Genomic DNA, 25,681 nt, shown 5'->3' with positions numbered 1-25,681 from the left:
TTTGAAAGAAGTTCACATACTCGTATTTCGTTGATATTGATACATGAATTTCAGTGGAAGGACTTGAAAAAAGCATTTCAAAAATAGAAATTCAAGAATTCTCAACAAGATATTTCCGAACTTTCCGTGCACATCGTGAATAAATCCTGAATCATCACTCACAAGTCCATCTTTGGACTTGTCTGACTTCACCATCCACAGGATGTCTCTAATATAGCTTGTTTACTGAGAAGTACTCACGCAGAAAAAAAACAACAACCACAACAAAACAAACAAATCCAATACTCACATGCCACCGAATCATCACGTGTGTCACCTTGTCCTCGGTTCGCACGGAAAGCACAAAGTCGCCCGGTTTGCTCTGAGATTCACGCACTAGAAAGGAGCCATTCTTGCCCCGTTCCAGAATGAGCCGTTCCGCCTCCTTGCCGGACAGATTACCGTGGAACCATCTGCGAAAGAGAAATTGAAAGGGAGTTTTGGTTAGAATACACTGAAACAAATTTACTAGCTGAAATTGAGTTTAACTTGCTTTAAAGTTTTGTAAACTACAATAAATTTAAAGCAAAGTTACTAAATTAGTTGCTTAACTGTTTAAAATTACTTGTTTTAAAAATAAATCAATTCAAAAACGTTTTATTACAATTCTCAAGCAAACACTGATAAAAGTTTGATCCATAAATCCATCGATTTTGATAACTGATTTTCGTTACAGAATTTATTCTTACCAACAAAAATCCACAATTTTCTTGAGTAATTTACGTATTTTTTCTAAGATAATTAGAATTACTCTCACTACAATTTACTCTAAACAACTATCAAAAACTTTCCCAACTCTCGTAACACAAATCACAGCAAATCAACAAAAAATTAACATTTGTCGAAAAAAAAAACACTTCAAAGCTCGACACCCGAGAACGATGTTGGTTTGATAGTATCGATAGCGAGACTGAACCGTCGAGCTCGGAGGAGCAGATCGCGAAGGCGCAGAATATCGCTGCTGAACAGCAGCAGAGCTCCAGCACCAGCGGCAGGTTCGGCTTCGGCTCGGAAGTTGCTGCGGATGACGAGATTCTACCGGCTAGCTTGCGGTGTGATGATGGTGAGTGGAATTCAAAGGGGAAGTTGAAGGGTGAAGGGTGGGAAAAGAGGGGAGAGAGGGCTTTTATTGGTGTGAGTTTGTGGAACAGGGATGAAGTTGTGTTTATTGAATTGTCAATTATTTGAATAAAATAAAATAGAAAAATATTTGATTTTCGTAATATTTCCAGCCCAATTTTGAAAAAAACTAAATGAGTTTAGTTATTCAATGTGATTTTACAAAATAAATGTACCAACCCTAACACAAATAAAGTTACCTACATCAAGAATGATTTTAAAATTTCGAAACAAAAAGTTGCTTAATAAAAAATTTGCATAATATCAATGAATTCATGGTTTTTTCTTGGTTAGCTTTTACATTTTGTACTGGGGTTCCAAAATTTAAAATTTTTAAAATGTAAAACAAAAATGGTTTGTTCGTTTTTGATTTTAATTTTTTAAATCATAATTTATATTCTACTCAATTATTATCATTGCCCCTCATTTTTGGTGGAAATTTCTTCCGGTGGTTATGGCCTAAAGGATTTTTAAAACAAGTGCATTTTTCAAACTACTCTTAATAAATATAAAACTACTCTTAATAACTTGAACCACCCTATTCTTTAATAAATCGTTATATATATTATATTAAGTTGAAATATTATGGAGTGTCCAATCACAATCTCTTTTTTAAATATTAGAAATTTTACTTTAGTAATAAAAGAACGTTATAATCTATTTTTTTTATTCAAAAAAATCTGTATGTAAAAAAAATGGTTGAAACATTTTCGAAATTTCCATTATTTTTTTAATCTATTTTTTTTCATTTTAATATTCGAAATGTAAAACTCCTCATCGTGAGGTTTTTATCTGGTAATGAACGAAATATGTTCTTCTGCTATTATTTTGCCACTAGAATCGACCACTCAATGATCAGATCGATCCACGAAACTTTATTTTTGCAAAAAAAAATAACACCCTATTATTGCACTGAAATTTGATTCAAGCAAAGAATTCTAAATATAAATTGGTCAAAGTTGAGTAAATTTCGAATTTCTTGTCCAACTTATAAAATTTTTAAGTAAAAATATCGCAAAAAGCTTTATATTTTCGGAAATTACTGAAATATTAATGTATTTAAGAAAATATTTTTTTTTCAAAGTTTTTTTTTCTTTTTCCAATTTGTGGTCCCGAAATTCAAAATTAGCAAAAAAGTGCTTTAGTAAAAAATACAAAAATGAATTGTACAAATTTTCAGTTTTGAATTTCAATAAAATAATTTTCAGCCATATGTTTTTGCCCTCTGATTTTTTGAAGAATTTGTGATGGGCAAAAATTTTAAACAAAATTTGCAATCACTACATTTTGCGTCAAAACTCCAGATTGAAATATAACAAAAAATACTGCGTTCTAATTTTGACATTAAAAATACATGACATTAATTAAAAAAAAGACGTCAAAGTTGAGTCCAAATAAAAATCGGAATATTGGAAAAGTTACATAAAATAAACCCAATTTTTTTTGAAAAAAATTAAAGGTCTTCTCCCCAAAGCTTTTGAATATTCAAAATTAGTTTAAAAATTGATTTTTGGCGAATTTTTATAATCAAACCAATCTACGATTAGAATTGGTTCTTAAAAGGTTAGTGATATTTTGAATGAAAATAAAAAAAGAGAAGAAAAAATTGAGAGAATAAACACCATGTCTGATTGAACATTTCGAAATCATCGTTAGAACATTTGTTTTATTATTTCTTCCAATTTTTAACTTTAAGGTAAAAATTTATGAAAAAAACTTAAAACAATATTTGAACAAATGAAAAGTTCAAATTTATGTTGAATTTCATACGATTTTTAATAAAACTCATGAATTTCATTAATCAGTTTTGCCCTATAATTTAGAAAGGAAAAAGACAACCCTACACAGTAAAAAATGTGTTAATTTGGAAAATTGAATTTAACCTATTTTATAATGGGACTTACCCTCAATTTAGACTGAAAAAGTGGCATTACACCAGTAAAATTGTAAATTTAAACATTTATTTAGGTAAAATTATACATTTTTTCTGACATTAGCGATGTACCCATTCCTAGATACATATAATATTACAATGATTTTTTTACTGTGTGAAACAATATTGGAACTATTCTATAATTTAAATCTTCACAAAAAAAATCGAAGTTTAAATCTTTCTATCATAATTTTGCAACTATAAGAAATTTCGAAGCTTTGGGATTCATTTTTATTTTTGTTCGATAATATCTTGCCAGTGTTGCCAGATTGTCAATCTTTATGACCTTTTCAGTCTTTGGTTAAATGGGCGTATCTCAATGATTTTTGAAATCAATTTTCAAAACATCACTGCTTTCAAAAGTTGCAGCAATGCCAAAAGTTCCCATATAACTTGATAGGGTTGCCAGATTTTTAGATTTTGAATGAGTTTTTTAATAATAACAAATTATTGTGAGAACAGCTCAAAAAAGTTTCAATAAATATTTGCATTATTTGGTCTTAAAAAATTGTCAAAAAAATAAACACTTCAAGTGCTGAGTACATAATTTAGTGCTGCCAGTTTTGCAATATTTTTCACTAATTAGAAAAAAAACTTAAAAAAAAATGAATTTGCTCGCTCGTTCAAGCTTCACCCCTGTCCCCGTTTTGTCAAGCCCGCTCGTCGTGACCATAATTTGCTCATTCCATATGCGGGTGCTGCCGCCACCGACTGCTGCTCCCCGGTCGTCGTACGATGACTACCATATAGCGGTTTTCAAAGGTCCAATATGGAACCCCTCACGTTCGCAGCAGCGCTACTTGTCGTCTCCTCAACCCTTACGCTAGATGTGTCGTGAGATATTGAAATGTAAAAAAAAAGCAAACTCGTCCGATCGATCGCCACATTCGCTGATTTGCGCGAGGAATCTTCCATTCAACCGTATAACCAGCAGGACAAATATGGACAGGTGCCGCGGTCATGACATCACACACTGAAACGAATCTCGGCGCGAACTGTGAGTTGCGCTAGCGATGCATATGGGGAGCGGTGGAACGTTACAAATGTTTTCTTGTTTGATGGGTAGGATTTAAGAATTCCATACAAACAAAAATTTTGAGGTTTAGACCTCCTACTTATTTTTGGAACCCTACAAATGTTTCTCATGCATCGCTAGCGAATCATGTTCTGTTATTTCTACTCAGATTTTAACTCACACGACGCGACAAGTGTCATAATCGATTCGCGTTAAGGGCTTCGAGGAATCCTCTCGCGCGAGTCACGAACCCTCGTCAGGGTCAACCGGTTTCGCTCCGATGTGACAACCCCAGAGATTCGAGGCGAGCGAAAAGTCGAGTCGCAATCGGACTGCATTATCGCTGTCGTCTAGTCTGGTCTGCTGCAGCTTTTTATTATTGATTACCGCCCGGACTCGGGTTAAAATCGGGCCCCCCCTCGGTGGCTGGTTTACCCCGCGGATCCCCTCCCCCGGTTTGGCCCTCCGTATGTTTACATTGAGAATTGTCATAAAAACGACAACAACAATAAAATATGGAGTGGAGAAATACCGAGTCGTGTCTCGCGTGGTGAAATCTGTAGGGATGTTTGAAATTTATTTATTTTTAAGCTGAGAAATAGATTTTTAAATTTGAATAAGATTCTTCGAGGTTTGGAACGTTACAAATGTTTTAGATTGATGAAATATGACGTCTATCAAATTGATCTCTTAGAAACATACAAGTTAGACTATTGGTACGAAACTGTTCTTGCAATTTCAAGGACCTAATAGAAATTAGGTAAGGAACAAAACCGTTCAAATGTTCATTACGCATCGCTAATGGGCCATATGTTGTCAATGGTCTGAGAACATACATATTGCGAATCCTTACAAATGTTTTTTTTCTTCAAAATTTTAACCTAATGAGTCGTGGAACCTTTCAAATGTTATTCAAACTTATAGTCTAATAAGTCGCTGAACTTTACAAATGTTTTGTTTGAAAATTTATTCTGACATTTGCCGAGCCTTACAAATGTTTTAATAGTTTCATGGGCTGAAAATTCAAACAATTTCAGAGTAACCAGTACAGCCAATCCTGTAAAGGCACCTCCGAGCACGCAAAGTGCCCAGGATCGATTCCAGTCAGAACAACTTTTTTTTTGTGACATCCCTACAAAGCCCTTCCGAACAGCCTCTCCGGCCCCAGGAATGCGACAATGAACAGTTTGAGCGACACCGACATGCTGGGGAGGGTTCGGCCCCACCAAACCGTTCCCCGGTCCCGACCCTACCGGATTCCGATAAGGTCAAGGTCACCGAACGGTGCTTCGAATCCCGCGCTGGTATTTGTGAATATGTTCTGCTCAAACGATTAGCGACAGGTGAAAAGTTGTGCGGTGGCAGAGCTTGAGTGGACCGTGGTCGATAATTACCATTATTGTTAGAAGAGCGAGGGAGAGGTTAAGCTAGAACCCGTAATTAGCCGCACACGAGACGCGGAGTTGATTACCTCACTGTCATCTCGTGGCCGGAGGCTGGACGTTTGTGGTAATTGAAGGCAGTCTGAAGGATTTTCCTGATTCGAACAAAACAACGCAGAAATAGACACATTATCACAGTCGAGAAAGAGTAGAGAGAGAGAGAGGCATTACTCAATTTTGGCGAGGTGTCCTTTCAGGCTTCAACGAAATTGTCAATGCCGGTTTCGATTTTGCATTTCCAGGGTCTAGCCAGCCAAACTGTTGCCAAATGTTTTGTTTATATCGATCGGACACGTACCGCGGTTGGAAATGTTTCACAATTGCAAGCGGCAGGCGGCGGGTACAGTGGAGATGCGATTTTGTTACAGTTAAATTCAATGTTTAATGAAAATTTAATGAAAAAATATTTGAAATCATTTGAAATATTATCATTAGGCTGGTACAAATTTTATTTAAAGGTTTTGTCAGGGACAAAAACTTAGAAAAATATTTGCATCAGCCTTATTCAATTATAAGTATCGTAAACCGGGGTGACTTTGATAGGATTTCAATTTGTTTTAGGAATATTTTCCAACAGGTAAGGTTTTTCTCAAGATTATTATTTTTAAAACATGTACTGGGGTAGGCCACACAAAGTCCATGCACTATTTTGGAAAAAAGTTTTTTCAATAGTGTTTAGAAAAATAGTTACGTTAAAAATTCCTAGTTTAAATTCCGGGGTGACTTTGATAGTCATAGTTCTTCTTGATAAAATCATATTTAAGAGGCAGTATTTGTAAATATATTGTCCCGCCCGTGTGGATCAATCGGACCGCGCACTGGACTCACAATCCAGAGGTCGCTGGTTCGAATCCCGCGGCGGGCGCTCTAAAATTCTTTGTGTAAATATGGGTATTCGGCGCCGTCGCTCCGTGCCATACTTTCATACACTTAGGAGCCCAGGGCGGCGAAGTCCTTGCAGATAAAAAGGAAGACACTAGTGGTTGGTACTAGCAATGGTGGCCGACAGCTATAAAGTCAACTTCGTTTTATTTGTAAATATTGCTCGGTTTGTTCTAGAGGTCGTATCGAGGTGCTCCGATTTGGATGAAACTTTCAGCGTTTGTTTGTCTATACATGAGATGAACTCATGCCAAAAATGAGCCCTCTACAACAAAGGGAAGTGGGGTAAAACGGGCTTTGAAGTTTGAGGTCCAAAAAACCTAAAAAAAAAAATTGCTCGCATTTCCGTAAAACTTCATCAATTTCAACTCTCTTAGATGCATTCGAAAGGTCTTTTGAAGCACTTCAAAATGTGACATAGACATCCAGGATTGGTTCGACTTTTTCTCTTAGCTTTTGCAAATTACTGTCAAAAATGGATTTTTTTAAAACCTTAACAACACCCATACTCCCATTTGTCAAAAGATAGGTAATTACATGGACTATAAGCCTATGGTATTAACTTTTTGGCCAATTGCAGTTTTTCTCATAGTTTTTCGATTTTTCTAGAACAAACATTTTACAACGTTAGTTTTTGCCCTGTAGTCCGTCATAGCGGCACTTTTTGGTCTCGATTTTGTCATATTCGGAATCCTCGGACAATTTCACGTAAGTTAGTAGTATTGGAGTTGTAAATTTGATTTTAAAAATAATTAAATAAAACATTTTTGAAAAAAGAAACAGATCTTATTTACCATATGATCAATACGAGCAATTCCAGCTCAAATCAGGAATTTTTCTGGTACTTTTGTACCCGACCCTCTCCGATTTCAATGAAACTTTGTAGACATGTTATCCTAGGCCTATATAAGCCATTTTTGTGTATATGGAGCCAACAGTACTCGAAAATAACATTTGAGAAGGGCGTAAGGTATTTAAATATTTTTGTATTTTGTAATTTAAAAATTACTGTATCTCGAAGCCGTTGCGTCGTATCAAAAAGTGGTCAAAGACAAACTTGTAGGAAATTGGACGGGCTTTCTGAAAAAAATACACTGAAATAAAAATACACGCCATATCTATGAGATTTTTTGATTTTTAAGACTAAAACTTAAATTTAAAGGTGATGTCACGATTTTTTTTCGTTCAAAATTTTTGAGGAAATATCCTAAAATGTTACCAAAAGGCTGACGAAAAATGCAGGATGGTATGTCTCTCCTAAAAAAATACAAAAATCATTTACTAAAACTGTTTTTTTGAAAAGTGGTCTAAACGTCAAATTTTTTAAAAACCGGTAGTGGGAATCGATTCTCCAGACAATTTTACATAAAAGTCTCCATATTGACCATTGTCCTATGTCCAATCCTTGGGAAGATACAGCGGTTTTAAAAATAAAAATGTTGAAAAAACGGGTTTTTTGGTGGTTTTTGGCAATTTCTATATGACAGACTTGGTTTTTCAGTCTCGTAAATATTTTTACCGGAAAGCTCGTCCAATTTCCCATAAGTTTGTCTTTGACAGCATTTCAATTGGATGTAAGGGCTTACAGATATAAGCTTAATTACATTTCTAATAACTGAAAATAGAATATTTTTTTCAGTGTGGTAGAAACCAGGATAGTAAATTTGCTTACGTAAATATAAAAAAGTTATAAATCAAAAAGCTGTCAAAGGCAAACTTATGGGAAATTGGACGAGCTTTCCGGTAAAAATATTTACGAGACTGAAAAACCAAGTCTGTCATATAGAAATTGCCAAAAACCACAAAAAACCCTATTTTTTCGACATTTTTATTTGTAAAACCGCTGTTTCTTCCCAAGAATTGGACATAGGGCAATGGTCAATATGGAGACTTTTATGTAAAATTGTAAAATGTAAAATCAAATTTACAACTCCAATACTTCTAACTTACGTGAAATTGTCCGAGGATTCCAAATATGACAAAATTGAGACCAAAAAGTGCCGCTATGGCGGCCTACAAGGCAAAAACTTACGTTGTAAAATGTTTGTTCTAGAAAAATCGAAAAACTATGAGAAAAACTGCGATTGGCCAAAAAGTTAACACCGTAGGCTTATAGTCCATAAAATTACCTATCTTTTGACCTATGGGAGTATGGGTGTTGGAGGCTGTTGCAAAAAGATATTAAGGTTTTAAACAAATCTATTTTTGACAGTAATTTGCAAAAGCTAAGAGAAAAAGTCGAACCAATCCTGGATGTCTATGGCACATTTTGAAGTGCTTCAAAAGACCTTTCGAATGCATATAAGAGAGTTGGAATTGATGAAGTTTTACGGAAATGCGAGCAATTTTAATTTTTTTTAGGTTTTTTGGACCTGAAACTTCAAAGCCCGTTTTACCCCACTTCCCTTTGTCGTAGAGGGCTCATATTTGGCATGAGTTCATCTCATGTATAGACAAACAAACGCTGAAAGTTTCATCCAAATCGGAACACCTCGATACGACCTGTTTCACATTGGTGAAAAACTCGCTCTTAAGATGTTCAAAATTTATTTGTATGTTAAATGTACCATATCTAAAGTAGCTGATATTGTTTTTAAGAAAAAAGATCAATCCTTATTTTTATTCAGTTTTATTCAGTTTATAAGCTTTTTAATCAAGCTTCCCATGCGCCAGTGCCAACGCACACCGCGGGTTTGGTTTTCTAGCTTCGGTACGTGCCTGAACCCATTTTTGTATTGGTATCTTGGTACATCGTACCAGCGCACCACGACACTCTCGGCTCGCCCCATCGGTTTTGTGTCTGGCACTCACCCATGGCATGAACCCAGCGTGCCGTGGTACGTGTCGTGGTATTGAACCCGTTTTGTACCGCCAGCGCGTACCACGACACGTACCTCGGCTCGTAACGAGTGAAGCACCTTGGCTCATATACCGGGTTCATGCCATGGGTGAGTGCCAGACACAAAACCGACGCGGCGAACTGAGAGTGTCGTGGTGCGCTGGTACGATGAACCAAAATACCCTCGGTTCGTGTGAGTCGGGTACGGGTGTAAACCGAACAAAGCAGGCGCAAAGCAAACCCGAGGTACAAGCGAACCGCGTGTACCGCACGGTGCAGGGAAGCTTGTTTTTAATAAAATACATATAAATTTTAGGTAAAATTGTCAAAAAGTTGGAATTTAACTGAAATTTGTTAAAACTAGTTTTGTTCATAAAATAATCGATTTATATTGCATTTTATACTGAATTCTAAGCACGGATCACAAGTTTTTGACACTTTACATGAAATTGCCTATGAATTTGGAGATTTTTATTAATTGTGTTTCATATTTTATTTATTATTTACAAACTTATTTAACCTTCTCCTAGTGGAAAATTGTCCAAAGAATCGGAAAATGCATTCAGTTTTCCGATTCAAAATCATGTTCGTTGAGAAAATCATGACACTTAGAGAAGCTTAAAATAATGACTTTCATCAACATTTTCTTAACTTTAGTTAACTAACTTTATAAACTTTTCAAAATTTAATGAAAAGTTCTTCTTAAGGTTTTTTGAACACTTCTCTACCACGGTCAGTATTATTCTAAACCATTCCGTACGTATTTTAATTGTACTCTTCATTTTGCGGAAACATTGCCTATCAAAGTCACCCCGTTTTACGGTAACCAAAAGAAGCAACCATCCCAGAGGAAAAAAAACTTAGAGTGGAAAGTTGCATTTTACTCTCAGCTGATTTTGTTAAATCTAATTTCAATCAATTGATAAGAAAAGAGGTTGCAGATGGTTATGTTACACATGACCAATATCACAAAGAACACAAAATTTGTTGTATTCAATAAATTAAAAAAAAAATCGAGAAAATTTTCCATTTTGGCTTTTAACGTGTTTTTAAAACCGCCTTGAGTCAGAGGTATTCAAATACACCCAAAAAGCTTAAAAAAATGTATAAGAGCTTTACAAAAAAAAAAAAACTCCAGATATGTCGATGTTCATCATGTCCAGTTTTTAAAACCATGCAATTTGTAACCATATTGCCCAAAACGTATGACAGAAAACAAAAATAGAACAAAACTCCAAAATGAAAATAATGGATAAAATTTAATGAAATGAATTCCTTTAAAATGCGAAAATTTAGTTTAAAAAATAATTGTCTTCCAAACATTTGTATTATTTTTAATTTGAAAAAAAAAAACTGTTCTTTCTGCTTTTATTATAGGAAAACAGCACTTTTTTAGCAATATTTTTTTTGATGATTCTGTATCAGAAATATTAATATTGTCAAAATTTGGATCGATTTATAAAAAAAAGAAAAATTATCTTTTAGAAAAATCTTTTAGAAAGTTTTTATCATCCTGAATCTTTAAATTTTTAAATATTAGTAATTCGCGATCCTTAAAAATTGTACCAATTGAATTGAAAATTGTCCAAAATTTGGCCTTCTTTCAGTACCAATTTAATTTTAAGTAAAAAATATTAAAAGCCTCACTTCAGTTTTAATTAAAAAAAAGTGTCCACGTGGTTTATGGATGGTCCCTAGAATGATAATCCTGATTTTTTTTAAATTAGGTTTTTATTACGAAAAGTTGAATTCACAAAATCCGTTTTTCTGAGATTTGCGAAATTTATGATATGTTTTAGGGCAGGGGTGACCAAAGTATGGCCCGCGGGCCAAACGTGGCCCGCGAGGTGATAATTTGTGGCCCGCGGACCCATTTCGAATGATCATGTAAAATGGCCCGTTGACCACTTGTAAAGTGATTTTATATTTTTTCAAAATTAAGGTTTATTTGAAACTTGTTTACGCTTATCTTTTTTATTTTATGCTAATAAAAAAATATGATTTATCAATATTTTGATCCCCACTTTCAGGCAGACAAAATGTGGCAATCGGAGGAGATTTTACAAAGTTCTCCCCCTCTCCTCCCTCCCCCATTATTAAAAAAATGGCAAGCAAAATCAGGAGCAAAAAAATATTTTCAAAAAACTTCAAAACTTCAAAATAAAAATGAGCATGAGCATGAGCATGAGAGACCACCCATGGTTGCCCTTCTCCGTTGCTGAACAGAACCGTAATATCCTTTCAGCACTACTGATTAAGGCTTCGACTATCAAGTGGTATTTCCCTTATCAACAGCATGTATGAATGCGCTGAAAAGATAAAACACCATGATTGCCAAAACAAGATCAGTTGCGAATAGGTAACAGTCATGGGCCACCAACGGCGCCCGCCATGTCAGTTTGTAGATCTTGATTTTAAGGGACGGGAATGTTAGTTAGCGCAGGTTGCTACTAGGGCAGCTGATTTACGCTGTGCTTACACCCCACGAGCGCCAGGAACCTGAAAACTTGTTCGTAGGATAGGGTGTTTGGTCAGGATTCATCATAGAAGATGATGATGAGACCCAAAATCATAGTGTTTGTTGAAAGGTATTATATTTTATTCTCAAGGCAAACAATCGGATGCTGCGGATGAGACATTTCCCGTTTAACTGTTGTTAAATTTTTAATGAAATGGTTTAATCTTAGACAGCCCGCTGTGGAAAGATAAAACCAAATAATATTTATTTATAAAATGAGGTGTTGAACGCAATGCTGCAATGATAGCGTCGTCTGATTTTTAATTATATAATCATTTAGTTCATGAATTTGTTATGGAATAGACGCGACGAACTCAACCATCAAGTGCCTTTCGATCTTCTTTCTGTTGACTAGATAAGGTATTGATTTTCGTTGCCTCTCGAGCTACAACGCTATGGAGAGGGCTTAACACGCAAACAACTGACGTCGAGCCCTTCGAGCTACGGAGCTATGGGAAGGTCTTTTCAACGTTCTTGATGAATCAAAATAATTTTGTTACGCGATAAACCTAACGAACTCAATCGTCAACTTGCCATCCAATCAGCGATGATGAAGAAAGGGCTTGAAGCACACAATAACTCACCGATTAATATGAATAATTTTCAAGATCGATCTTGTTTTATAACTACAGCGCGACTCACTCCTGATTTTCACGATCCCGAATACAGCACAAAACGAACACCGCAAAAATTCATCTCACAATCCTGCATTGTTTTTTTCATTTTTTTCATTTTTTTTTTTGCTTTTTTCACTTTGCACACAAACACAACCATAATTGAATAATTTCCCCCAACCAACGCGTCCCTTCACTCACCATTCTTGCAGGCACAATCCTGATTTTTTTCTTCACTTTGCACTCAAACACAACCATCCGCTTGCACTGGTGGAACATAATCTGAACACAAACAGCGACACAAAAGAGACCAAAATTATCGCGAAAAAACAGGACTGCGCGTCCCCAGAAGCACTGCACTTACTTTAAAACTTAAAAAAAATGAAATTTAAGTGCAATCAGCTGAAATTAATTGAATATTCATAACATTGCATTTAGAATCATTTGAGCATGTTTGGGTTTATTAAAAATAATTTGAATTTCAGTGAATTTTAGATGAAATATATGTTGAAATTCTGGCTCTCAACGATTTTTCATTAGCCACACTTAACTTATAGATAAAATTACGCCTTTAGATGAATTGTTCAACATGTAATGTCACCATTTTCGAAATATAAAAACAAAACTTTGATTATTTTTTTGAAAACACAAGTACATTTAGATAAAAACTTGTTTTTCTTCAAATACCTGAAACATTAAAACAGCAATACCGATGGAGAACCGTTATTTTGTGGTTTCTATTATTTAGAATTGACTTTTTTTTTAAATTAACAGAAATATAAATATTTTAAATTAAAATAACGTAATTTATTTTCTTTAGTAACAATTTTTGTAAATTTGGCCCGCAAGCTCATTTGAGCTTCAAATTTGGCCCGGCCTCCAAAAACTTTGAGCACCCCTGTTTTAGGGTATCACAACAGGCTTTTTTTGTGCCAAAGAGAAGTGTGGGCAGAGAATTTATGAAAAAAAAGTTTTACACCAAAAAAAAATCAGGCATATTTAAAAAAATATTTTGTTTTGAGAAAAAAAACTGTTAATTTATCGATTTTTAAATCTCAGAAACAAATGGTCCAATTCACTATACAAAAATATTAGCCATTCGTGAAATTTTGTGATTCCCTTTTTTATGTTGAGAATTTTAAACTAAAAATAACATTCAAAAAATGCCTAAAATTCAATATTGATTGCATGGGCATCAAACCATGCAGAATTTTGAACAAATTGTCATTGCATGAGTGATTTGAGTTTCAAATACGAAAAATCACAAAAAACAGTTCATGAAAAAACAGACTTGACCAAAGGTCAAATATAACATGGTTCAATATATTGATTTGAAACGTAAAATATTGAATTTCCAAATATTTCAAATTATAAAACTTGAATTATTTTCGAAAATACGATATTTACTTTAACCCTATTTTTTGAAGATTTTGAAAAAAATGTTTAAAACATGAAATAGTCGAAGATATCTAAAACATAAAGATTTTTCATAACAGTGTTCGCGGTTCATCATAAACTTAATAAAGTAATAATAGTTGAAAATTCTACTCATTTAAATTCTTTTAATATAATAATCTTTGATATTTTGCATATTATTTTTTGTGTATAAATCATAGAAAAGTTTGGACTATCAAAAATACTCAGTTTGTGTTTCTGTTTTGAACTCTTTTTTATAATTGTATTACATAAGAAAGTTCCAAAATTATTCCTAGACCGATCGAAACTCACTTTTTTTTTTAAATTAAATCCATTAGTCGAAACAAACTTTAACGAGATGTAATATTCTATATAAAATAATATAACATGCATTCTTGACAAATTTCAAATTTATCTAAAAATCATGTTATATAATCCCCAATGTATATTAATAATAAAATTTTGATAAAAGGCAAGATTCAATTCAATAGCATTTTTGAAATCTAAATTTTATGATTTTATTATGAAAATTTAAAAATCTAATTAAAAATTTAACATTCGTACACAAAATCTCGTCTCAACTGTACGGTACATCCGTTAGCAATTTACCCCCGCAAAGGGGGACGCTGGTAAACCTGACTTCAAATCTACACAGGCCTAGGCTCCTCCCCGCATTAATTCCATCGCATCAGCTTGCCGACCTGATCGCTCCCAATCATGTTCACCGCGCGGAATCGCCAAGTAGCAGCTCAAGCCAAATGCCATCTCCGCGCGTATGGAATTCGCAGCCGGTCGTCGTCGAAGATTTTTTTACGCGCAAATATTTGTGCGACGATAGATGCATAACAATTTCGAGGGGCGAGAAATTCAATGAAGAATCATAAAAATAAACTGGCCAGAACCAGTTTTGAATTTTTGATTGCTGGTTCGTTTTATTTTTCTTTTCGGGGTTCGTCGCTTGATCTTTTAGTGTTAAGGAGAGGAGAGCGATCTCGTTCTGCTAGGCAACTTTTCATAATGATCGAAACCGGTCACCTACTTTCAGTAGGTATGCGGGTATCGTTCAAATTGTTGACAACTTTAAATATTCAGTGCTGCCAGATTGATCTAAAAACAACCAACAATTGCCTAATTACCCCAACCATTCCAAGAAAAACAAAGCGATCAAGGTGTTGTTCAGAACGAATTCACTGCGCAATTCCGAAACTGTCTCAAGTCACAGTGTCTGGTTCTGGTTCTGGATCAAGTCAAGACAGACGCGAGAGAGAGAGAGATAGAGAGGGGTAGAGAATCGGGATCTGAACCATGATGGATATGAGAGAGCACGTGGCTTGGCCGTACTGCACTGCACTATGGAGCTCGTTGGTTACGGGCAGGTAGGCAGCCGTGCGTGGACACCCGGCGATGGTCACGTGGATTTTGTGACAGAGACAAATGAGGTTGATGTAATTGGAAGATAAGTTAGTGTTGCGAATAAGAATATTGGAGTTTTGAAGAAATTTGTCAATGTTTGATATGTTATAAAAACGATAAATATTTTAATTAAAATCTTCAACTTAAACTTTATTAATTGTTCAAACATCAAAAATTTGAAAATAAAGCTAAAATAATTTTAGTAAAATTTCAACTCTATTTGATGAAATTTCGACTTATTACGATATTTAAAATAACGATTAAGATTACATAATTTAACACGCATTCAATGTACCGTCAGTACGGATTACATTGACCCTAGGGGTAAAATTTAGCAAATTTGGCCAAATTTCATCGAATTAGATCAAATTTTAGGAAATATATAGCATATGCTCATGAACAATTAAACAAATTCTGTTAACATATCGATGAAAAAAGCCAGGGTTGCCAGACCAATCATTTTTAATAACTGATCAATACCCCTTTCAAATATCTATCCAGATGTATAGGAAAACATTTTCAAATGCGTTTAAAAAGCATATTCTGCATTATTAAAGATATCCAGCTTTTGAAATGTTTTAAAAATGCTACATAAGAAGCGGTACTTTACAGCAGGGTTGCCAGATGTTCCAAGTTTATGTTTCATCAAAAAGGTCTATCAAATATCTATCAAGTAATACTAAACTAGTAATTACATCTGAGTAATAACATTACGCCATATTTTTTGTTGAAAAACTCAAAACACTGGACAGGGTAGCCAGATTTTCAATTTCTTGGGTTAATCAAAATCGCATGCAAAAATATTATATTATTTTACTTCTGCAATTTTATTTGTTTCACTATAAAAATAAGCCAAAAACAGATTTGGAATGACCAACGAATAAATATTTATATGAATACCAAGGTTGTTAATCCATAAAATTATCGTCGATAATATTATCGTCTAACGATAACGATAATGGTTATCGTTTTCGTCGAGACGATTACCCGATTTGCCATATGGGTATCAAAAAAAGCGAGATTTTGTATGCTTTTTCACTTCATTTGAGGTTTTTTTAATGCTAAAATTATCACAAAATACTTTATTTTTTCGAAAGTACTCAAATTTGCAATATGGGTTTTAAACGAAGCGAATTTTTTTATGCTTTTTCACTTCATTGAGTTGTTTTGAAAATTGTAAAAATTTTACAAAATACCGTATTTTTTTCAATATGGGTATAAAACGAAGCGAAATTTAGTATAGTTTTTCACATCTTTAAAAAGTAAATTTTTCACCAAATACCGTATTTTTTCGAAAATACCCATATTTTCATAATTAACAATATGGGTATCAAACGAAGCGAAATTTTGTATGCTCTTTCACTTCATATGAGTTTTTTCTTGGAAAATACAAAAAATTAAAAACTTACTATATTTTATTTGAAAGTACTACATTTTTTTAAATTTGCAATATGGTGCTTTAATAAAGTGAAAATGCATTCAAAATTTCGCTTCCTCTGCGAATTTTGAAAATTTGAATATTTTTGTAAAATACTGTATTTTGTAAAAAAATTGAATATTTCAACAAAAAAAAAACTCTAATTAACTGAAAATGCGTAACAAGATTCGCTTCGTTTGATACCCATATTGCAAGTGTTGAAAATTGGAGTTTTTTTGAAAAAATACGGTATTTTGTGAAAAAGCATACAAGATTTCGCTTCGTTTGATACCAATACTGCAAATTTTGAAAATTGGAGTTTTTTCGAATAAATACGGTATTTTGTTAAAATTTAAGTAAAAAAAACTCTTATAATGTAAAAATGCATAAAAAATTTTGTTTCGTGTGAAACCCATTTTGCAAATTTGAAAATTTGAGTATTTTCGAATAAAAAAACAGTATTTTGTGAAAATTTTAGCATTTCCAAAAAAACAATTAATGTAGTGAAAAAGCACATCAAAATTTTGCTTCGTTTGATACCCATATTGCAAATTTTGAAAATTGAAATGCGAAGCGAAATTTTGTATGCTTTTTCACTTCATTGGAGTTTTTTTAAATTCAAAAATTTTCACAAAAAATACCAAAATTGTTCACAAATTATTGTTTTTTTCGAAAGTACTCAAATTTGCAATATGGGTATCAAACGAAGCGAAATTTTGTATGCTTTTTCACTTCATTTGAGTTTTTTTGTGAAAAATACTAAAATTTTTCACAAAATACAATATTTTTTTCGAAAGTACTGAAATTTTAAAAATTTGCAATATGGTTATCAATAATAAAGTGAAAATGCATTCAAAATTTTTCTTCCTTTGCGAATTTTGAAAATTTGAAAGTTTTCAAAAATACAGTATTTTGTGAAAATTTGAATGTTGCAACAAACAAAACTCTAATTAACTAAAAATGCACAACAAGATTCGGTTCGTTTGATACCCATATTGCAAATTTGAATATTTTCGAATAAAAAGACGGTATTTTGAGAAAATTTTAGTATTTTAAAAAAAAACTCTAATGAAGTGAAAAAGCATACCAAAATTTTGTTTCGTTTGATATCCATAATGCAATTTTTTTAAATTTGGGTATTTTCAAAAAAATACGGTATTTTGTGAACAATTTTGAATATTTATACTTTGAAACTTACTACATTTTCAAAAAATATATTCTTAGTGAAAGCATTGCATTTTGGAAAGATTTAAAAAAATAAGTTATCGTCCATTATGGGCGATAAGATTATCGCCGATAGAATTATCGAAATAACGATAACGATAGAATTATCGGTTTGCCACATTTGTTTTACTAATTTTTTCAAAACATGTTGATGTTTTGTTTATTTTTTTGTTTAATTAAATTTGATTAAATTAACATAAAAATGAAGTAAATCGCATTGTATTTTTCTATTTTTTTGTCCGTTTGATTTTTAGTCCCGTGCACTGTCCAACGATTTTTCAGGAGTAAAAATGCAAAAAATCAAAAGATCTTTATTAAAAAAAAAAAATCCAAAGTTACTGTCAACCCAATAAACGTGTGCCAATTTTGCGGATATTTGAAGGTAAAATTTTCGCGTGCTAAAATCTATGCAAAAAATTCTCACCAGCAGCGCCAACTTTCCATCTGCCAAGTGCTAGTGCAAATAAAAAAAATCCAATTTTAGCTCCTTCAGACATATCTGTATTGTTGACGAGGACACGAGAATTTCGTATTTGCTCGCCAAAATCTTTGGAGTGCTACTTCTCCGCGTACGCACATTCCGGTGTCCCTGACCCTGAACGACCTCCCAATTCTGGAGACACTTAGCAGCCCAAACGGGTCATCAGAACGAGGTCCAATCTCTGGAGATGGAAACCCCCTCATTCGAATCTCCTAACCGGTCAATCACGTAGCTTGAAGTTGGTTGCACAGTAAAAAAGTGTGTGAATAATCGCAAATTTTAGATATTTTTCTCAGTGCACCCTGGACCACAACCTGTAATAATCGCAACCATGTGATCGACCTGCTCCAATTCGACCTGTTCGTCGTCGTCGTCGCCACCAGATCAACCTACTGCGATCTGTAACGCACCCCCCAGAGCACTCTCTCTATCTCTGTGCTTTCTGGTCGCAGCAACCTGGTCACTCGCGGTTATGTAATCTCGTAGTAATCTCCCTGCACAACCTGCTAGTAGGGTAGTTGCGCGGCTTACTATGATTAAGGTTTGCTGCTGCTGCGTGAACGTACCCCAAATTCGGAGGTGAGTACACTCTCATGGCAAGCAAGTGACATCATTCAGGTGTCCAAGTTGGAAGCTTAGCAGAGGGAGAAAAAAAGAGTTATTGACTGGACTACCCTCGATTGTTCAAACAGAAGTCACGAGCGTTTGGGGATGTGAAGAACACTCAGTTCTGTTTGAAAATCTATCGACATCGCGTGGCAGTGTTGCCAGCTCACCAGAAAAAAAATCTTTCAATATTATTTAATAAAGTCTGGGAATCATTTGCGTCAAAAAATTAAACTCTCACCATAGAAAATACATAAATTAGAAATAAGTGCCGATATCTCACGGCAAGGTTGCCAGATTTTCAAATTTCTTTACTCAAGATTTTCGAATACAAGATTAGAACTTGTAAAAATATCGTTTTTTTCATCAAAATGTACGTCTTTGTAAAGAAATATAAATATCACTTAAGGGCACATAACGTTTGGCAAGGTTGCCAGATCTTTAATATATTTAACTTCTTTAATTGAAAAACATGAATTGTTCGATTTTTTTTAAGTTTGGATGTTTAGATAAACTTTAATAATAGACTTTTTTAGCAACTAAGTGTACTCAAGGCATTTCCGTTGGAAAATTTTCCAAATTCCCCCGCCGTCTGTCAAAACACGAATCGCACTCAACGTTGAAGGTGCTAATGGTTGCTGGCTTAAATTCGCCTAGGTGTGATAAGAAACACTGTGCGCGAATGTGTGAGACATTTTTTGCACACGGCACTCTGCCCAGGTGAAAATTTCGGCCCCTGTCTTCAGCGCGGCAAGTGTCAAGTGGGCAAAATGTTTCAATTTGCATCTACGCGATTGTCGCTTCCTGACGACAATCGCAGCGGGCAGATAATCTAATTAGTGGTGGAGAAGCGCCGAAGCTTCGTGCTCAAATTAAGCTAAAGGCAATTAGGTGATTTTTTCGTTGGAAAAATCTGGAATATTATTTTTTAATTTGCTGCAAAAATATTTGAAAAAAAAAACTAAAGAAAAGTCAAACAAATGTTGAATTTACTGTCGAATTAGCAATCCAATAACAACTAGCCGGCAGCTAAATTATGGAAAAGAACAATTTGTTTCAAACTTGAGCAGTTCTCTAGACTTTTACAAAAAAAACTGTTTTTAATTCGTGTAATTTTTAATTGGATGAAACTTTTTCCATCGATTTCTTAGGTCTAAATTAGCCATTTTGCATAATTGGATTCTCCATACAAATTTGGGGGTTGTCTATAGAATAGAATCACATAATCGAACATCTGAATCTTGAGAAGGGATGATCTGATCGATTTGATGTCTTCGGCAAAGTTGTAGGTTATGATTAGGACTATTCGGAAAATAGGTACAATAACATAAAAATAACACATTTTTTAAATAATTTTTTATTACAAAAGCTCAATTTTGACAAACATGAACCCTTTCGTTTTTTTAATATGTTTTAGCGAAAAAAAGTGCCAACTTTATAGTTACAATGTATGACAGATGTTTATTTTTTCGTCAAGCTAAGAATTTTGAAAAAAAAAATTGGATGGTATAGAAAATTCACACAAAAAAGCTTTCAAAAATCGTGTGGATGTTAAATTGAATTTTTAATGTAAAAGAACTTATTTGAATTATTGATAAAATGCATCGTTTCCGAATTAAAGCAATTTTAAAAGTTTTATTTTTATTTTTAGAAATGTCTTTTTGATTTTTCAAAAAGGGTCCATTGTTGCCAAACCCGATTTTTTTTAAAAAGCTGGGGCAATTTATACATTTTTTTCGGACATTGTTGATCCAAAATATTTTGATTTAAACCCTTTTGAAATGTAAGACGTGATTCTAAAAATATTTGTTTCAAAAGGTTGAGAAAATTTGATACGAGCTTCACATTTTAAAATTAAAAATCGGATCAGCAGTTCCAAGACATCATCGATTGCAAATTGAGGGCCAAATGAGTAACACTTAAAAAGACTTATTTTTCAGCTTTTCAAATACAATTTTTCAAAAGTGGACCAAGTTAGACAACATAATTTTTTTTTTTTAACTATAAAATTTACTTTTTGATTCAAAATTTATTCTCACATCCATAAATGAACTATGAATTGGTATTCTATTCATTGGTATGAATAGATTGGTAAAAAAGCCATCATTTAGCTTAAATGCAGAAATTTTTATTACTAAAACATATAAAAAAACAAAAACCTAAGTTGGTAAAATTTGTCAATTTTGAATTTTTATGATAGAAAAATAATTAAAAAATGTTTTTTTCCCGTGTACCTTTTCTTACAAATAGTCCTAATCGTAACCTACAACTTTGTCGAAAACGAGAAAACCAATAAGATGAAAATAGATGAAGATTTTTTTTTATAAAAAAGTTGAATAAAAAAAAAGTTGCAGATTTATAAAGGTTTAAAAAATCTAAGTAAACAAAAGTTCTATCACCGTCTTCAAAGTATACATTTTTACTAATGATACAATATAGTATACATTTTTACTCAAACTCTATAAACTCTCTCAAAACATAAATCATGATTTATTTACAAACATTGACCGCATGCGAAAAGTGACAACACTTTTAATATTGTCTGCGAATGTATTAATAAGATCGAAATCTCTCCCAAAATTCTCAAAATTGATTTTTCAAGCGCTCATTTAAGCGAACGATCTCTCTTGAGTGTTTCTCTCAGTGAGTGAAAAGTGAAACTCTACTGATGAAGAATTTTACATTCCCACTAAATAATTTGTTTACAAACATTGACCGTCTACGAAAAGTCACAGCATTATTATTTTCTATTAGCTAATCATCAAAATCCCTGCTGAAAATTTCAGAATTGATTTTAAAAAACTTTTTATTTACCGGATTGTGTCACGTTCCCCAGAAAACCATTCCCCCGAAAACCATTCCCCAGAAAACCGTTCCCCAGAAAACCATTCCCCAGAATGTACCATTTCCCAGAAAACAATTCCCCAGAATGTACCATTCCCCAGAAAACCATTCCCCAGAAAAGTTTTTTTCTCGAAAAATATTAGGAATTGATGCAAAGTAATTTCAAAGATAAGATTTTTTAGGAAATTCTTAGAAAATATAAAAATTGGACTTTATCCATGCAAAGAAATTTCCTTTCTTTTTTGACAAAAATTCTTGAGAAAATAACAGAAAATGTAAATTCGGCCTATGACTCGTTCTATTATTCTAAGATATTTTCCCTTCTTTTTCAGTCATTTGTATAACACATTTAGTTATACAAATGCCGAATAAATTGCAGTTTCTTTTTATTTTTTGTTTTTCCGTTGATGGTATTTTTATTTTGCAAAGAAGAAAAATGCCATTTTAAAATTAAAATTCAAGAAGATTAAAGAAGAAATTAAAATTAAAGAAGGGAAAACTCTCCTCCTCCCTTTTAAAGGTAGAATTCCACTTATGTCAGTCAGTAGAGTTTTCCCTTCTTTAAAGAAGGGAAAACTTTCTAGCCTTGTAATAACTGCTGACACAAGTTAACGTGATGATTATTGCACCCGGGCGTAATATTTCAATCTTCATTTCTCGCATCACGATCGAGATTTCTCGATCTAAATATTACGATCGTAAATTGTCCCAAAAAAAATGCAAAATTTAAAAAAAATCTAAAAAATTTAAATTTAAGAATTAAAATCAAAAATGAAAAGAAATTATTAAAATTTTGAAATTTAAAAAAAAACTAAAAAAACTAAACTGGAAATTTTGGAAATTTTAAAAATTTTGGAAATTTTGGAAATATTGGAAATTTTAAAAATTTTGGAAATTTTGGAAATTTTGGAAATTTTAGAAATTTTGGAAATTTTGAAAATTTGGAAAATTTTGGAAATTTTGGAAATTTTGGAAATTTTAGAAATTTTGGAAATTTTGGAAATTTTGGAAATTTTGGAAATTTTAAAAATTTTGAAAATTTTGGAAATCTTGGAAATTTTGGAAATTTTGGAAATTTTGGAAATAATAATAACCACGATAAATATTTCTGGGGAACGGTACATTCTGGGGATTAGTTTACTGGGGAATAGTACATTCTGGGGAATGGTTTTCTGGGGAACGGTTCATTCTGGGGAATGGATTTCTGGGGAATGGTATTCGGGGGAATGGTTTTCTGGGGAACGTGACACAATCTATTTACCGATATTTCGAGAAAGAGAGAAGAGAAACTCGGATACTTTTGCTTTTTTTCAATTATTGAGTGCAAAAGTAAAACACTATTGATGGCGATTCATCAATTGCTGATCACCACTAAATGCTTTGGTTACAAACATTGGTTTTCTGCAAAAAGTGACAGCAAATCTAGTTTCATCTGCTAATGTATTGATTGAAGTGGATCTTAGCCATGACCAAAATTTATTTAAGAACTGATATTTTTTAACTTTCATTTTGCTCTATTGTTAGTGATTCTTCCATGATCATCAAAAAATGCCAATGTTAGTAAACATTGGTCGTATGCGAAAAGTGACAGCATAGTTAGCGACGTCTGACAATTCAAATGTGAACGTATTAGTGAGGTCGAAATTTCTCCTGAAAATCTCTAAATTCATTCACCGAATTGTCATTTTTTTCAATATCTCACGAAAGAGAGGACAGAATCACAATCTCGTTCGATTTTTGCTGTCTTTGTTGTTTGAAACCTCTTTAAATAAGATAAAAACGTTATGAAAACTGATAAAAAACAACAAATTATATGCTTTAATCTATCAAAACAAATTAACCAAGGTAGATTGATCCCTCATTACACAAAAGAATATCGTTTGCCCCATAATTAGTCAACTGTTTCAAAACCCACCTACACACACACACCTCCAAGCCATCGCTCAAACTTATCGTAAACAAATTAAGTCAAGCGTAGAGCGGCTCCTTCGCCACCAGCGATGCTTGAAATTGCACCACCAGGTAAACTGGATTTGCATTTGCACTTCGAAATGCCCTCCCCCATGCCGATCTGTCACACCTGAGTAGGCTTACGAAGACACTGGTTTACTTGGATCGCGGGGGGCTCGTCCAACAACAAGAACATAAACAACAACAAAGAGCTGTCAAATTGGCGATTGTTGAATCAAAGATGTTCTTCGAAGATTGTCAAACCACGCCAAAGTCACGTCTTCCGTGGAAGTTCCCCGAAACGTGCCGGCACCGCGAAGCCTGGAAGAAACCCCGGGCAAGTCTTTATTGCGCATTAAGGTGTGCGAGCGAAGCTCGTATTCATTCTGAGATTTTTATTTATTTTTGTGTTATGTCCGATTCCTGGTTTAGGGGACCTCCACCGCCTACTGATGTTCCGATTCGGACTCTGAATGTCAAAGAGAATGTTTTTATTTTTGCGTGTTAATTTTGGGGGAACTTTTTTGACAGTTCTTGTTTGTTTGAGGTTAGGTCACACTAAATGGTACTAACGCTTGTAGTTCCGGTGCGTTCCGCAGCTCCGCGATGGCCGTCGAGATGATGATCTGGGCGGCCGGCAGGGCCAGCAGGGCCGTCTCGAACAGCAGCACGTTGTCCTTGTTGGCGTTCAGCAGGATGTCGGGCGAGGCCGGTTCCGAGTCGGTGTCGCTGCCACTTCCGGCGCTGCTTCCGCTGCTGCTGCTGGACGAGCTGCCAGCACTGGTGATGGCACTGTCCGTCGAGCAGGCACTCGGGTAGCGCGACCGGGGCATGTAGTCCGCCTCCAGGTCCAGCCCGGCGCGGGAGTACTTTTGCTTGCGGTAGACCGGCGGCCGGATCACATCCGACTTTTCCGACGATTTCTTCCGCAGGTAGTCCACCGTTCCGATCGTGTTCGTCAACTTGAGCACGTACTTCTTGAACATCATGGTAGGCTTTGACGCGACACTTTTTACGATATTACGTCCTAGTGGGTCACGAATGACCGGTAACTCAACGTCTACTTGGATCGCTCCTTCCAGAGGAGCTTAGTCTTTCTGGCAACACTGTTTTTATTAGTTTTTAATGTTTTCTCCGGTGATTTTTTCACTTCTTCAGCTGGACCTTCTGATCACTTGACTTCTTCTGCTTGGCTTCGGCCTCGGCGACCTTCTGGGCGTCACTCTTTGGCAGCAGGAACTCCACAATGTGCTCGAAGAAGAATCCACCGGACATTTTGGCAACACTTTTTTTTCCTTCAAACTTGCTTAGGGAAATCACAAACGCTCTTCCCAGCACACTCCACGTGTTTGTTCTTCAACTCAACTTCAAAATTCGCGTGGCTGCCCTGGGTGTGGCGGTCCTTCCAATCGCTGGAGGATCGTCTCAAAATACCAAAAACCGGTTAAATTTGGTAAACAAACAAAATTCGCTGCAATTCCCGATCGTCCACTCAAATCGGAACGTGACCTTCCCTAAGACTGTCACCAAAAGTAGGCTCCTTTCCCCTTTTCGTCCTTTTTTACCAGAGATGACAGAGAGAATTTTTTTTGGAGCCCGGAGATGCTTTTGGTACCTGAATTTGCGGCGAACTAAGCCGATTTCCATCGATGGACTGTCGTTTAATATGAGATTTTTTTTTCGCGCGACTTCTCTTTCTTTGGACGAGAGCGCGCGAAAAAAAATCGAGAGTCTCTCACTCTCACTGATCGCGACGCGATGTGAGGTGACTCGTTGATCGGTGTCGCGATATCGCGCACTCTGCGAGGGATCTGGGCGCGCAGATTTGGGTAGATAACGTGCGAACAGGGGGAAAATGACAAGAAGTTAGGTCGCGGGAATTGGAGCAGGCAGGTGAGTTTTGAAGAGGTTATTAATTAGTTACTATAA

General features: G+C 34.5%; 1 protein-coding gene across 2 annotated transcripts in view; it reads right to left on the bottom strand.

Annotated features, from left to right (window-relative positions):
- LOC120418785 (tyrosine-protein phosphatase corkscrew-like) overlaps positions 1-25,346 on the bottom strand; it is a 57,344-nt gene extending 31,998 nt beyond the window's left edge. The window contains exons 1-2 of one of the 2 annotated variants that reach the window (XM_039581266.2): positions 24,326-25,346; positions 290-452 (exon numbers count right to left, since the gene is read on the bottom strand). In XM_039581266.2, coding sequence (XP_039437200.1) covers positions 290-452; positions 24,326-24,741 — 579 coding nt within the window. In that variant the 5' untranslated portion in view covers positions 24,742-25,346. The remainder of the gene's footprint in view (positions 1-289; positions 453-24,325) is intronic. The other variant, XM_039581274.2, reaches the window with a different exon arrangement.
- Positions 25,347-25,681: the final 335 nt, after the last annotated feature.

This window comes from Culex pipiens, chromosome 3 (genome assembly GCF_016801865.2).
Source record: "Culex pipiens pallens isolate TS chromosome 3, TS_CPP_V2, whole genome shotgun sequence".
Taxonomy (NCBI): Eukaryota; Metazoa; Arthropoda; class Insecta; order Diptera; family Culicidae; genus Culex; species Culex pipiens.
This window is presented reverse-complemented; position numbering and strand designations above follow the sequence as displayed.